Below are 16,772 nucleotides of genomic sequence, written 5' to 3' on the forward strand. Positions count from 1 at the left end.
CAGGGAATCTTGCAGAAGATTCCTATGCTTCAAAGCAGGCTGCATGCATTATCAGTTCTCTGCACTGCCCTATGGCTTGTCTACTGCACCCAGGGTATTCACAAAGTGCCTGGCTCCAGTAATTGCATTTTGCAGGCAAAGAAATATTCACATATACCCATACCTGGATGATTGTCTAATTCAGGCAGAAAACCCTGCCATTCTTCTAAAACATCTGGCATTTGTAAAAAGACTTCTAACCTGTCTAGGGTACACCATAAATGAAAAGAAATCTCAACTGGCACCCTCTCAAAAAATTACATTCCTGGGTGCAATACAACTGCCCAGATGACTTTCGGCAGAAAAGCAAATTCATTTGGTGACTTACTTCAAACAGGCGGCCACAAAAACCGTGCTATCTGCAAGGCAAATACTACAAGCCTTGGAGTTCATGGCCTCATGCAGTCTTCTAATTCCATATGCAAGACTGCATATGAGGAAACTTCAGTGGTACTTAAAAAGTTTATGGAGTCAACATTGTCACAGCCTGGAAACAATGATTCCTATCATACCTTGCCTGTGCCTAGAGTTCCTATGGTGGGCAGAGGCCTGCCACCAAAACAAGGGACTGCCATTCACACCACCCCCTGCCACCCAAACCCTAACTACAGATGCATCAGACTATGCATGGGGGGGCTCATCTGGCAGGGAAGTGCATTCAGGGCAAATGGAGCCCAAATCAAATGCACCTTCATATCAATCAAAAAGAAATGCTAGCTGTACAGAATGCACACTGCCTTCATGGACTACCTTCATCCAGGACAATTACTGATAAAGACGGACAACACCACGGTTATGTGGTACATAAACAAGCAGGCTGGTACACATTCCTACCCCCTCTGCAGACTAGCCATGGCATTGTGGAACACGGCCTTGAGCTACAAAGTACAACTACAAGCTCAATTCCTGTCAGGAAGGCAGAATGTTCTGGCAGACGAACTAAGCAGAAATCTCATGGACTCTCATGAATAGAAACTGGAACCACGGATTTTCAACATGTTGACACGCAAATGGGGGTGCCCAGACATAGATCTTTTTGCCTCACCCCAGAACTACCAGTTGGACAAATTCTGCACAAGAACTCATCACAAAAAAGCCTGGAAATTGGATGCTCTATCCATCAGCTGGAAAAACCTTTCCATCTATGCCTTTCCTCCTCTGCCTTTGCTCTCCAAAGTTCTACTAAAAGTCAAACAGGACAAACCAAAAATTATTTTGATTGCTCCAGACTGGCCTCGCCAACACTGGTACCCTCTCCTGCGCAGTGTGTCACACATCTCTCCGTGGCACCTGCCTCAGACACCTTCCTTACTGTCTCAGCAGGAGAACCTAATTCTGCACCCTCAGCTCCAAACATTGAATCTTGCAGCTTGGCTAATCACTTAAATTCACCCTTAGCATCCCTCAGTAAACCTGCGATGGATGTCATTTTGGAGGCGGGAAGACCTAGTACTAGAACTAGTACTAGAAAATCTTATGCTGACAAATGGAAAAGCTTCTGTGCCTGGAATCGATCTCAAGGGATGAGCACAGCAGTGCCCAATTTACCTCAGATTTTGCAATACTTAACTGAGATGCTTCATAAAGGCCTGTCTTTTTCTTCCATAAAAATCCATGCCTCAGCCATTTCAGCTCATTACAACACAGACCCCCCCCTTCTCTCATCCTCTTCTAAAGCAGTATCTCCGAGGGGCCAAAAACTTGAGACCACCCAGGAGAGCTCCAACCCCTGCCTGGGACCTTAACTTTGTATTGGAGAAACTCACTCTACCTCTTTTCGAGCCAGCTGCAACTGCAGACTTAAAATTTTTTTCCTGGAAAACAGCCTTCCTTTTAGCAATCACTTCAGCTAGAAGAATATCTGAATTACAGGCCCTTTTGGCATTGGAGCCTTTCATCATCTTTCATACGGACAGGGTGTCACTCAGGACCAATCCATCATTCATGCCCAAGGTGGTATCTAGTGTGGCTCTTAATCAGTCCATCCATTTGCCAACTTTCTTTCCCAATCCACAGAACAAGGGAGAGTGGATTCTGCATTCATTGGATGTACACAGACAACTTAGATTCTACTTGGACAGGACTAAATCTCGAAGACAATCTGAACAACTGCTGGTAGCATTTGCTGCAGGGGCAGAGGGGAAGGCTCTTTCAAAGCAAACCATTTCTAAATGGATAAGCCATTGCATTCATTTCTGTTATAAGCACCATGGAAAACCTATCCCCCAGGAGATCAGATGTCATTCCACCAGGGCTGTATCTACTTCAGCAGCCTTCCTCAGAGGTGTTCCTACCAGGGATATTCTAGAAGCTGCTACCTGGTGTTCAGTTCATACTTTCACCAAGCATTATCACTTACCAATTTTCTCTAAATCCAGAGCTGGCTTTGCCACTGCTGTTTTGCAGGGCTTTATAACTGGTCCTAATGCTGTATAAATCCATCCTCCCAACCTTAGCTTTGGGAATCTACCCAAATGTAATGACTGCAACAGTGAAACACGATGAACATAGTACAGTTGTGTACACTTACCATAAATGTAGATGTTCGAGTGTATTCACTGTTGCAGTCCTGGTTACCCTCCCTCCAGCCCCCTGTTTTTTTCTTTTACTATACCTCTTCTTTCTTTTATTATGCTTAAAAGCCTTTTTGGTGTATTTGCTTTTGTTTGGAGGTATATTTTTGTGTTTCTTATATATATATATATATATATATATATATATATATATATATTGCTCCCCATTTGGGGGGCACCTGACATCTGGGGCAAGAAAAACTGATGTAATGGCGTCAGCTGCATGTTTTATACCCCTGATGACCTGATGTCATGGAAGAAGGGACAGCAACCGACACAGGACCCAAGACTTTGTTAATCAGGCTGACTGAGGGCAACCTGCCAGCAGATTACCCAAATGTAATGACTGCAACAGTGAATACACTTGAACATCTACATTTATGGTAAGTGTACACAACTGTTCTTTCCACACAAAGAAAATACAGGGTGTAAACAATATTCTCTTTGTGGCTAGACTAAAAGCTCTATCTCTTTACTCTGTCTCCTACCGACTATTAAGGGGTGACCTATGCCTGACCTGCAAGGCACTCACAAATCCAGCCCTGATGATGGTGCTACACATCCACAAGTCATACAGCATGAGGGTCATCTGATCTAGGGATCTAAACTTGGTCAGCGACTCAAACAATACATGCTGGAGAGACATATATGTGTCTCAGAGATTGCCCCTTCTTTGGAGCAGGCTTCCTATTCACATTAAGCTGAGCCCTTCCCTGGCCCTCTTCAAATGCAGTTTGGATCAATGGATGGGGAATCACAAATTCACACCTGGGGTAGTGCCTGTGTCCCTTATGGACAGGGGCAATCTGTAAGATGCTTAATGCATATGCTCAAATTCATGCCATCCTTTTGCCCCTAGGGCCATATATTGGGTAAAATCAGGTTATGTTGACTAAGCTTGTAAGGGCTGTTAAGCTGTTAGCCTAGTAATCTCCTATGAAGCTATGAACCTATGAAAAATCTTAGTGTCATTTTGTTTCTTACACATTGCTGTTTCATATGCTGCCTCTTATTAATTGGTAAACCACTTAGTTACGGAACCCAGCCTTAAAAATTATGGGTGTTAAATGGAGGTTTGCAAAAAGATGCTGTAATTCTGAAAGAGTTAATGCTGTCTTTAACCTTGTTGTTATTTTTGTTATTTATATGTTTATTCATTTGTGAAGTGTCTATGTTTTGGCATTTGAAAAAAAAATCTGAACTTGAACTTATGAGGCTTATATAGGGCATCTGTCCTCTTGGGAGCCATAGAAGCAGTATCTGCAATGCTTCTGGGCAGAAGCAAATGGTATTCTTGAGCACATATACCATAGGTTAGATGACTCGAGGATGATCATCCTTCTTCCTCAGTCGTTGAGTTTTTTAATGGTTGGGGAGGAAGAATAGGTGCCACAGGCTAGGCCACGGGGAGCTTCATGGCCTTGATGGTTTCAGTAGTTGATAGGTCATTCAGTTAAAAAACTGTCTGTTTCTGAGATAATGCCCTTTGGATACTATAAGTTCCCTTCTGAGAAGATATGAGTTGAGAGAGAATGCCTGTTGCAGGTTGTATGGGCTTTTGCATAGCTGATGTGTGTGGGTCTAATGTGTAGTGAACCAGATGTTAAATGTCTGGGCACTGCGATCAAGGAATATGCTCACTGAAGGCAACCGTAGGACAAAAAAATCTGTGCCAGGTCTGGTGTTGCATCACACCATGTTCCCTAAGTGTATGCTTCTGCACCCAAGAATTAGGTCCCACTGGATGTCAAATCATTATCTGATGCTAAGGGGCTGCAACCAAAATGTAGTGCAGAAAGCCATAGTGGGCCCTCCTCAGTCTGGAGCAATGAGCCCTGGAGAAGAGTCCTTAGTCCACAGTGCAAAAATTTGTACAGGTAGAGGTATTTAAGTGTACCACCCCAGGTACAGGTCATGAGAGCCTTCTGGACATTCATCTGGTGAAAGATCAGAACTTCCATCCTGAAGTGCATTTTACCTGGGTGCTTCATCATATGTTAGGGAGGAACATTACTGTGAAATTGGTCAGTCAGTAGTCAAATCATGTCTTTTAATGTTCAGCCCCCTTGAGACTGTCTCAGGGATGTGCTTCCTTCCAGTGAGGTTGACTAGCCAATGTTTGCCCACCGTAGTCTTCATCTTCTTATGCTGTTCTGGCATTGGCCATGGACTACATGAGGGACTATTTTACAGTTCCCTTTGCTTAGTAGTCTCTATCTTCACCATGTTGCAGCACATTAGATTACTATTGAGTTTTAATGTACCTTGTCTTTAGGTGGCTGGGTTGGAATAGTTGCATTTACGGAAGTGCTTGACTTTACATTCTTCTTCCAAGCACTTTAGACAATGCTGGGGTGGGTCTTAGCTTGTATTCCGATGGCCACATGAACAGCTTTGATGGTTTAGGTTTATTAGGCATCAGACATGGGAACTTATGAACATCAGGACTTGGAAGCTAAATTGTATGAGCTGCAGAAAAGAACTTAGGTATGAGAGGCAGGGAGGGCATAGGTTAGGCACACTCTCATAGTGCAGCACTTAATATCCCAGTGTGTATTAACAGAGGATATGCATATATCTGTTTAAAGAATCTTCACAGAAAAATAGCCAAACAGAAGGAAGAGTATCCCATCTGTAGACCCACCAAGGAAAATACTTGCTAGCAGATCACCAGTTTTTAGCATATTTCCTAATGTTTTGGCATTCAGGAGACTTACTCTGAAAAGCAGAACAGCTATAAATTAAAAGCATCTTACAAGCAATCACTCAGCTGTCTGATTTTACTTATTTTGTTTTCAATCTATCTGCCTTTTAAGGGTTTGACAGCTCTCAAGAGGAAATGCCGATAAATGCATTTTATAACACTGGACTACAATTTATATTGTCATTCTAGTGCTTTTCTTTGACTCAGAGGATATTTTATTGACAATTGTTACCACTTGTTTCCTAGAAAAATGCAAACTCTATATTGTAATGGAGTACTGTGATGGTGGGGATTTGATGCGAAGAATAAACATGCAACGAGGAATCCTCTTTGAAGAGAATCAGGTGAGGTTATGTTATATAATTCACTTGTAGAATGATATAAACTCTAATAGTATTAATCTCTGAAGAGGAGGCCCATCCTCAGTAACAGCAAGAACTATTGCAGATAGAAGATACACAACTGACCATTTAAAGCTTTCCCAGACTACTCACCCCTCCCCTTTTACTCTAATTTTCTGCATAGTAGCCTTCCCACCAGACCCCTTTTGCCACACAAAGTCAACAATTGTATCAAAAAGAGTGGTCCAAGCTATTTATCCAGTGTAAAGTGTTTTTCACAGATGTTCACCTGTAATGAGTTACAAGTTGTTTTTTTTTAATGCCAATGGCTTTCAGCCATGTTTCTGGCAATTAGCTAAACAAATTCTACATTTTCCTCTCAGAATTAGTTTTTATGTGTTCCCCCAAAGCATTGGCAGTTTATTCCATTTCCGTCTTGAAGGCCATTAGCATTCTCCCAGTTGTATTGAACCTATTCACTTCTGGTATTTACTGCAGTGATTTGTATTAAAGAAACTTTCATTTAATGTACCTAGACTTAACATAACTGATCACACCAGTCTTAAACCCATACATATATATTATCCATTCACACTTATCATAAAACTGTTTTACACACACACACACACACACACACACACACACACACACACACACACACACACACACACACACACACATAGACATGCACACACACTATTATAGCTTTTCACTTAGTTCCAATAAATACTTGATACACCATACAATCAATGAAATAACAAACAAAGCAAAGGTACGCAACATGTTTGAAATGAACATTTTATTTATCGACATTTATTTATTGGGAAAGTCCAAATGGGTCACAAGAGCCTGTTTTCAGCAGAGGCCCGGGGTGAAAAGCTCCATTTAACGCAGAAAATAATTTTTTTTCAAAGACATTACATAAAAAAACAATTGAAATTATACATTTCAAAAATAATCAACAGTATTGTAACGCAGAGAGAGATATACTAAAAATATGTTAGAAAGAGAACAATGAGAAAAAAGCAGAGTAAAACGTTATATAAAATTCTGGAGAGCTTCCTTTTGGCAATTCACAGTAGTAATAAGTAAAAGTCATGTGTTTAGTTTAATTGTAACTATAAAAGGGGAGAGAGATTAGAATAGATTTGTATCAGTGGGTTAGAGATGATATGAAGAGGTTATGTAAAGTAGTAGAGAGGGTAGGATAGCCAGATGAGGATGATGAAGTGGTGATGCACAGATAGGGGTGGAGGAAAGTAGAAAAGTAGACAAGATTGATGTTTGATCAGGGTGTTATAGCCATAAATAAATAACATTAAGAATTTACCTTATATGCCTTCAGTCAGGAACAACACTTCAGGATGTGCAAACAGAAACTTTATTCTTACAACGCTGGAAGACAATCTTAATACAAGTTGTTAAATCAGTCTCTCTGAAGAGAGACAAACTACATCTTTTATACATTTTTCTTATCAAAACTGGTCATGCAATTTTACTATGTTACATTGACTCTGACTAATAGAAAACTTTGCAAATATCCTCATCCCTTGTGATTTTTGCCTCGGGCTTCATGTGAACACCTTCCTATACATGATCCACCTGCTTTCAAGGGGTCTTGTTTCTGACCTTGGATGTTTCAAACCTTCCCTAGCAACAATGCACTCCTAGCCTGGAGGAGTCAGGCTAACAAATTCCTTTTTGTAGTAACTAACATGCCTCGACTTCATGCAACACATACTTTCCCCTTATTACATATTAAAATAATGCAATTAAGACACAGCAATACTCTAGCTTATGAAGCTGTATTTTTCCCAGCCCTGCATACAAATTATATTTGCTTTTTAACAGTAATATAGCATCATTAATTAACTGAAGCTAATATACATTTAATAAGCTGATCTTGTCCCATAACAGTTTCCTCCCTCTGACACTGTCAATGTCATACCATATATGTAATTTTATTTTTATTTTTCATAACTTGATAAAGTACGCCTCTGCATCATAGTAGTCATTATCTGTTATAACAGAATTGTCACTGATTGGTACAAGCAGTGGAATTTCATGTGCAGATGAGGTTAAACATCTTGTAATCACAGCCTTTAGAATAGAAAATACCAAAATAATCACAAATATAATAAAAAGTACAATGACAATACCCTGGATTATGCTAGTTCCCAGGTTACCAAAAATGCTGCCCAACCATCCAAAAATTTTCCATTGTTTTGATGTGCTGTCCAAATCTTTGGCCCTTTGTTCTATGAAATTTGCCATTTTTTCCTGTTCAACATTATAGTCACTAATATATGAACAGCAACAACTCCCTATGAGGACACATGACCCCCCCCTTTTGCAGCAAGCATTATATCAAGTGCCATTCGATTTTGCAACACCACAGTTCGCATTTCAGCCATTTCTCGATTTGCCATCCTGATGTGATGTGAAGTTTTGTTGGCCACCTCCATTAGAACTGGAGCAAGCATGGTGATTTCAAGCATTGTTCTTTGCATTCCATACCCAGGATTAAAAATTGAAAATACTTGCTTTGCCCAGTGGATTGTTCGGTTATTTCTCATTCTTCCTGCTGGTAGGTGTTCGAAATGTTGAACAGCAGGAGTAATATAGCCTACAAAGCAACATCCAGACCAGTTTGTAGGCAGCCGGGGTAGGCACGATCACCACAGATGTAGCAACAGTCACTTATAATACCTATGCCACACCCTCAGTCATAGTTTTTTAAGTGCAAAGAGTCTTAACACACTTTCATGCCTGATATCATTATAGTTGCTTTTTCCCACTGGTATAGTCCCATTTCTGGCATAACATGTGTCTCTATGATGTATGGTTGCAAGTTGAAGAGACACAACCTTTGAAAAATCAGTTACATTATGCCAGGTTAAGCTGATGTCATTAAGGTCCTTTTCAAATGACACCTGTGATGCATGGATGGGATTTATAGGAATCCCTGCCTTAGAATGATGAGGTACATGTGAACATGTTTTGTTTAGATTTTTGGCATATTGCCGAAGGACCAGCAAGAAACTGTTTTCTCTTGACCAGTTTATAGAAGGAAACAGCATCAGAAACAAAGCAAAAGTACCTGTTGCCACTGGATTCATCATGGACCGCTACTGAAGTTGACCTTCTCACTGAGCAGATGATTTATCTGTCACACCTTGATCTCCCTCTTTTGGCTGCGATGATTCATCTGGGGTCCACACACGGCAGGTGCTCTTGCAATGAGACAAATGGATCCACTTTGGTAGTCCTGTGCAGCGAACTGCAGTCAAAGTGGTTAGCAGGACCTGAAAAGGACCTTTCCTCCTCAGGCTGTGGCTGTTTTTCCTCTGGAATATTTTCACATGCACCCAATCACCCAGTTGTAGTTGATGACAGGGCTGGTCAGTAGGCTTTGGTAATGCTGCCCTTACTGTTTGGTGATATTGCTGCAAAATATTAAGGGGTTTCCTGCAGTTAGAAACCATTGCATCATCTGACAAAGTTAAATCGGCATTTCCCACAAAAGGGGTAGCTGGAAGGGTCATGGCTCTCCCATTAATATTTCATATGGACTCAACTTCCTGGTGGCATTCAGTGAGGCCTTCATACTCATTAATGCTAAGAGGAGGGCTTTGGGCCACTTTAAGCACAAATCTTTGAAATTTTATTTTTAAGGGTCCTGTTTACCCTTTCCACTAATCCAGATCACTGTGGATGGTTGGGGTGTGAAGACTCAACTTAGTATTAAAAGCTTTACACAATTCTTTAAACATTGCATTATTAAAATGTGTTCCCTGGTCACTGTTAACAATACAGGGTATACCGAACCTCAGTATGTAGTCATTTAGAAGTTTCTTAATAACTGTGACTGCATCAGCTTTGCGATATGGGTAAGCTTCCACCCATGCTGAGAACATGCACACTATCACCAAAATAAATTGCAAATTATTAGTCATAGGCATCTGGATGAAATCCAGCTGTACATTAACAAAAGGTCCCCAGGGTGGAGGTAAACATGCAGTCTTACTGATGGCATGTTTGCTTATATTATACTCCAAATGTATACTGCAGTTTTCTACATACTGAAGTATCAAAGAGGAGACATGAGGAGCATACCAACTTTGGGTAATTTGATTAAATAAAGCTGTCTTACCTGTATGGGCCAGTAAATGATATGCCCTTACCAGGTAAAGTAGCAAAGAGGCAGGTGCCACCAGTCGGCCGTCTGGATGTCACCATATGCCGGTCAGAGGATTTTCTACATCCATCATTGAGCCACCTCAGAACTTCTCCCTGTGATGCTTCAGCTTGAAAGGCTGACAATTTTCCAAAATCAAACACACCATTACTGTTGTAGTTTGTTATCGCTAACAAACACAGATTTCTGCAACAATTTACTACTGCTTGTTTAGCAGCTTGGTCTGCTATATTGTTACCTTTTGTAACCATGGTTAGTCCCTTTTGATGTGCACAAAATTTGATTACAGACAGCCTCTTAGGTAGCAAAAGTGCATCTAACAATGATTTTATGTACCCTGAATTTTTAATTTGATTTCCTGAAGAAGTCAAAAACCCTCTCTCTTTCCAAAGTTGCCCAAAATCATGTACCTCCCCGAAAGCATAACGGCTGTCTGTAAAAATATTGGCCACCTTGTCTTTGGCTAATTCACAGGCTTTTTGCAAAGCCACTAGCTCAGCTATTTGAGCAAAGTGAACACCCTCCAATCTTTGTTGCAACAATATTGTCTCTACTGTGCAGACGGCTATTCCCGAGATCAGCTTCCCTGTTTGATTTCTTCCACAGGAGCTGCCTATGAACAAATTCAACTCAGCATTGGGTATAGGAGTGTGTTTTAAGTCCTCCCTAGGAGAAAGCAAATAGTTACAAACACACAGTCACGCTCTTCACCATCCTCAGCAGTAGGCAACAGAGATGCAGGATTTAGAACAGGACAGCAGATCAAAGAAATAGATGGATCAGAAAGAAGTGTAAGTTCATATCTAGTTAGATGTGCAGTCAAGAGTGGTTGGGTTTTCATTTTAAGCAAAAGAGATGATACAGAATGAAGGACAGTGACTGTGAGATCATGCCCAAGTACCAACAATTGTGTCAGATTAACTAGAATGGCAGTAGCAGCAACTGCCCTTAAACAGGGTGAAAAACCTTTTGCAACAGAATCAAGTGCTGTGCTGTAATAAGCTTATGGAAAAATAGCTGTCCCCATGTTTTTGTGCAAGTACTCCTTGAGCAAATCCATTTCTTTCATGATAGAATAAAATAAAAGGCTTATTATAGTCTGTAACCCTAAAGCTGGGGAGTAGCTAAAGCTTGCTTCAAATTCTGAAATGAATTATCCTCTTCACTATTCCAAAGGAGAGGCTCTGGTATATCCTGCTTTAAAAGATTTGTCAAAGGTTTGGCAATTTCTGCATAGTTAGGGATCCACTGTCTGCAGTATCCTGTCATACCTAGGAAAGACCTAAGTTGTCTCTGAGTAATCGGATGTGGGGTCCTAGATATTGGATCAATACGAGATGGTAACACTTGCCTGCTACCCTGAGATATTAAATGACCAAGATAACATACCTGAGATGACCATAATTATAGTTTTTTTTAGACACTTTGTGTCCCTTTTCTGTAAGGATAGTCAGAAGATGCAGGGTATCATTTTGACATTGCTGAAAGGAATTTGATGCTATCAGTAAATCATCTACATATTGTACTAACACAGACCCACCCGGAAATGTCACATTCTCCAAATCTTTTTTCAGAATTTGATTCAGTATATCCTTGTGGCAGCCATGTCCGTGTACATTGCTGTCCCTGATAACTAAAAGCAAACAGAAACTGACTGTCAGGGTGAATAGGTATTAAAAAGAATGCTGAACATAAATCTGTTACAGAAAAGTAACTAGCTGTAGGTGGTATGCAACTCAGTATTGTTGCTGGATTTGGAACAACAGGAAAAGTAGGCAGTACTGCATTATTTACAGCCCTTAACTCTTGTACAAATCTATAAGTATCCTTCCCTGGCTTTTTCACTGGAGAAATAAGAGTATTACAAGGGCTTTTAACTGGTATTATTATTCTTTGTTGTTCTTCTTCTTTCGGTTTTTCCCAGTTAGGGGTCACCACAGCGGAACTCCGGTCCGCTAATGATTGGCAGTAGATTTTTACAGTGCTAAGGTGCCAGCCCGACACCCAACCTTCAACAAAGGCACGCCCATTTACACATGTCTTTTGAATGCCACTCAACTGTGGTAAGAACATGCAGATTCCACACAGAGTGCCGAGAATCAAACGGGAGAACCTCTTGCTGTGAGGTGACAATGCTACCACCGCGGCTTTATTGAACTGAATTACAGGTTTGATTCCCTGCTCTGCTTCCGGCTTTAGCGGATATTGTTTAACTCTAGGGAGAGGTTTTGATGGATTTAATTTTATTTTTACTGGATCTGCTGATTTCAGTATACCTACTTCATTTACATGCTTAGCCCACAAGTTGGCAGGTACCTGCTGTAGTAACTCTCCATCTGCCCGTATGCTTTCAGCAGGCTGTTCCTCAGCTTCTGTTAAAACTGCCAGTACTTCTCCCTCTGATTCTGTTGGAACATTTAGATAAACCCCTACTGGGGTACAGTAAATAGTACAACCCAGCTTGCATAACAAATCTCTTCCTAGCAGATTTACTGGTGCAGTAGTACTCAAAAGAAAAGAATGCTTTTCTTCAATCAGACCTAAAAAAATGGGGATGGGTTCTGAAACAGGATAAGTAACCATAGTATTTGTTACTCTGACTGCCTTGACACTATACTCTGATACTGTTATTTGGCTATCTGAAGTAATTTTTAACACTGACCTAGTGGCTCCAGTGTCCACCAGAAATGGTGTTTTCTTTGAATTTATTTTCACCTTAACGTAGGGCCCATTTTGATCTATTGGCAGTAGAGGGTTAAGATTTACTTCTGTGTTATTTCTTTGACCTAGTCAGTATGGAGCTTCCTGACTCCTTCCAATCTGAGGAGTAGTGGAGAAAAAACTGCATTATTATAATTTGGTTGCCATTCAGTCCAGGTATCCTGGGCTCTTTGCACTTGCCTGTGTGGACATTCACCTCTCCAATGTCCTGCTTCTCCACAATTGAAGCAAGATGTGTTAGATGAAGCTGGAGGGGCACTGCCAGCTTATTGTTGCCAACCAGCTGCACCTTGTTCCCCTCGACCAGCACTTTTGCTAAATCCTCTAGCAATTCCTCTACCCTTTCCTCTGCTTCTGCCTCGACCCCTTGGATTTTCCAGCTGCCTAATTTGCAAAGTTTTTACTTTTTACCTTTAATTTGCAAAGTTAATGGCTTGTCCTCAGTATCCTTTCATTATTTTTCCTGATACTCTGTACAGTGATTTGCAGCACTTAATAAAGACTCTTAATATCTTTCCTTGCCGGTCTATGAGCACTTGTTTTATTTGATTTTGTACAGAGGCTTGCAGACCCTGCACAAAAGCTGCTGTAATAGTTGGCTTAGCTTGATCTTCTGGGTCTGGTATTCCTGAATGTTTAGCAAGTACTGTTTTGAGGTGACTCAAGTAGTCTGCAGGGGCTTCCCCTTTGTTTTGTTTACATGCCTGTATTTTAGACCAGTCAGTCCTAACTTGACACACATCCGTAATTTTGTTTACCAATGTTGTTCGTTTATCTGTTAATGCATTCCCTGAGAGAGTGAAATCTGAAATCTGTTATTTCAGCCTTTTCCAGTAACTGATTTCTTATTTCATCTGAAGTAACTAACCTCAGCATTTGATTTAAATATGTCAAAGTAGGATTGTAACATTCTATTATAGTTTTTAATTCTTCTTTGAATTTTAATGGATCTTCTCTAATATTTGGAAAATTTTTAGATATATGCAAACAGAAGGGGTCCAAGTTTGATAAACAAGTTCTCTATTACTAGCCCTGAAAATTTCCCTGAGAGGTGCAAATAGATCCCCTTCAGAGGTTGTAAGCTCCTGTTGTACCCTGTCATGTGAGCATGTATGGTGAGATGCAGGCATGTCAAATACTAATGCCCCTGTTGGAGAAGTAGAAGCTATCTGAGAAGGAAAGAAAGAAGACCCCCCCCCCGACTGCAGATGCCTGTTCAGAAGATGAAAATTGAACAGGGGAACCAGTCTGAGATGTACCAGTATCACACAAACTGGGTGCCCAATGGACAGTGGACCGAAAAGTAGGGGTCCGAGAAATAACAGTCTTGTATAGGAGGTAACTGTACTGGTGCATATGGGGGTGGGGGTGCAGTAGCTACTGGAGGATTATCAGGATACATATTACGTTGTCGAATCATAACAAGTTTGTATGACATATTGTTGAACCCATATGTTTGAACTTGGAAAAGTTCGAACATTTCAATGGGGATTTCCATTCAGTGCAGAAAGGGAAGATTTCCCTTTACTGCACTGTAGTGTGATCTCGGAGTTGGTATATTTAAAGAGCGGGGGTGTGGGGGATGCAGGAGGGCCATCAGGTAGGTTTTTTGTGTGTTTTACTTTTTTTTGACGTTTTCAAACTTTTGAAAGTTTAAACGTATGGGTTTGACCATATGGCGTTCGGACTTTTGAAAGTTCAACAATGTAATATGAACCCGGATTATCATCCTCTTTAGAAGTTTCTGGTTTTTGGCCATCCTCAGTTTGTTCCAAACCTGCTAAGACAGGATAAAGGGATCCCTTTTTACTGGTCTGTACTGCCTTTTTAACCTATTTTACTTGTTGCAACAATTTCTTATTAACATACTGTAACTCTCTTAATGCTGACTCCTTTTCCCTTTTAAGTGCTTCACTGTATCATGAATAAAATCCTGTCATTTGTTCCCCTCTTACTTTGCTTTTCTTTTCTTCCAAAATACCTTTCAGTGTCAGAAATTTAGTCTTATCATAAGTTCCATTTAATGGAAATACACCACCAGCACAATTCTTAGTAAGCTGAAATCAGTCATGCAAATATTACAACTTTCCTTCTCATAGTTAAAATACATACAATATGCAGGGTTTCCCTTTTCAGGGATTTGATCTTGCTTGCTTATCTTTGCTCCCATTTTTCTTATTTTATAAATAAGTAATAATAAAAGTGTTAGGCGCACCTTACAACTCCTGGATCCTGGCAGTTCCGAAGACAGAAAATAACTATATTAATCCACCCACCATACAGGGAGGGAAGGGTAGGAAGTCTGTTGGTGAGCAGCGGCAACAGAGGAGAGGCTACGATCAGCCTTTTTCCACAGCACCCCCTTGCTTTTTTCCCGGTGTGAGCTCAGAAGTTACAGCTCCAGCATTGCGGTCTGGATAACAGGGTGGATAGGTACTGTATCCAAAACTGACCACTCTTTTGGACCCTCTAAGGATATTTCCACACAATCACACTGTTAAGTCCCAGCATACTTTGGGCTCATGAATTTATTTTAACAACACATACCTCTACATCCTATCATGCAGTAGGCTCATGAATTTGTTTTAACAGTATATAGTCTACATCCCTATCATACGGTGGGTTCATGAACTTGTTTTAACAGTTTACAGTCTACGTCCCAATCATGCGGTGGGCTCATGAACTTGTACCTTTATCTTTAACTTTTAACTTTTTCTTTTCTTTCTCTCAGAAATTCATACACTGACAGAATAAAACATCTCTCATACTTCTTACCTTTCAATCCTGAGGGTACTGCCCTCGACACAAGGTGCCTCCTTGTGTTAATTTGTCCTTTACTGTATGTGCACATCCATTTGCTATTCTCATTTGCTGTGGGGTCATCCCACTATTACTTGTATACCTTACAAACAACTCAGCCAAACAAAAACACAGTCATACACGTATTCTACAAACACAGTCATGCACTTATTCCACATTTTGCTAAAATTGTCTAAAAGAGAGAAAGAGAAAAAACACAAACCAACCATTTTCCCTTACAAAACAATTTCCCTGCCAAGGCTAGTATGTTTGCACACCCTGAATGGCTGTACATCTGAGTCTCTGACTATTCCATACAAATCAGTGTGGACTTCACAGAAAATCGGTGATGGGTCCTATCCAGAACTGCCCTGCGCAATACCAACGTTCAGATCTGAGTCACGGCAACAAATTGTTATATCCATAAATAAATAACATTAAGAATTTACCTTATATGCCTTCAGTCAGGAATGACACTTCGGGATGTGCAAACACAAATTTTATTCTTACAGCGCTGGGAGACAATCTTCATAGCAGTTGTTAAATCAGTCTCTCTGAAGAGAGACGAACTACATCTTTTATACATTTTTCTTACCAAAACTGGTCATGCAATTTTAGTACATTACAATGATTCTGACTAACAGAAAACATTGCAAATGTCCTTATCCCTCGTGATTTTTGACTCGGACTTCATGTAAACACCTTCATATACATGATCCACCTGCTTTCAAGGGGTCTTGTTTCTGACCTTGGATGTTTCAGACCTTCCCTAACAACAATGCACTCCTAGCCTGGAGGATTCAGGCTAACAAATTTTCTTTTTGTAGTAACTAACATGCCTTGACTTCATGCCACATGTACTTTTCCCTTATTACATATTAAAAGAATGCAGTTAGGACACAGTAATAACTTTGGCTTATGAAGCTGTATTTTTCCCAACCCTGCATACAAATTATATTTGCTTTTTAACAATCATATTATAGCATCATTAATGAACTGAAATTAATACACGTTTTAATAAGCTGATCTTGAGCCATAACATGGGTATAGCATGAACAGAGCCATGAGTTTTGATAGGTGGCCTTTCAGAAGATGCTTGAAGGAATGATGGTAAGTTGTAGTTCTAATAGCCTGTGGAATAGAATTCCATTTTTGACAACAGAGTAACACTAGAGGCTATTTCCAATTGATGTTTGAGGTTTATAGATGGTGATGAGAAATTGTTTATCATTAGAATGAAGGGGTCTGTTTGGGTGATAGGAAGGAAAACTAGAGCTTAGTGCAAGACAGGCATGGGGTTTATAAATGATGTTGTGGGCAGCAGCTAGTTGTATGAAGTCCAGAAAGTTGGGTAGTTTAAGCCAGTTCAAACTTATAAGGACCTTGCAGTGATGTGT

At 40.3% G+C, this 16,772-nt stretch overlaps 1 protein-coding gene across 4 annotated transcripts in view; it reads left to right on the forward strand.

Moving 5' to 3' along the window:
* Positions 1-16,772, forward strand: part of LOC122801936 (serine/threonine-protein kinase Nek5-like) — a 626,240-nt gene that overhangs the window by 150,112 nt on the left and 459,356 nt on the right. For all 4 annotated transcript variants that reach the window (XM_044071668.1, XM_044071669.1, XM_044071670.1 and 1 more), the window contains one exon: positions 5,563-5,660. In XM_044071668.1, coding sequence (XP_043927603.1) covers positions 5,563-5,660 — 98 coding nt within the window. The remainder of the gene's footprint in view (positions 1-5,562; positions 5,661-16,772) is intronic.

Source organism: Protopterus annectens, chromosome 5.part0 (genome assembly GCF_019279795.1).
Source record: "Protopterus annectens isolate FY-2018-M chromosome 5.part0, PAN1.0, whole genome shotgun sequence".
NCBI classification, from domain to species: Eukaryota; Metazoa; Chordata; order Ceratodontiformes; family Protopteridae; genus Protopterus; species Protopterus annectens.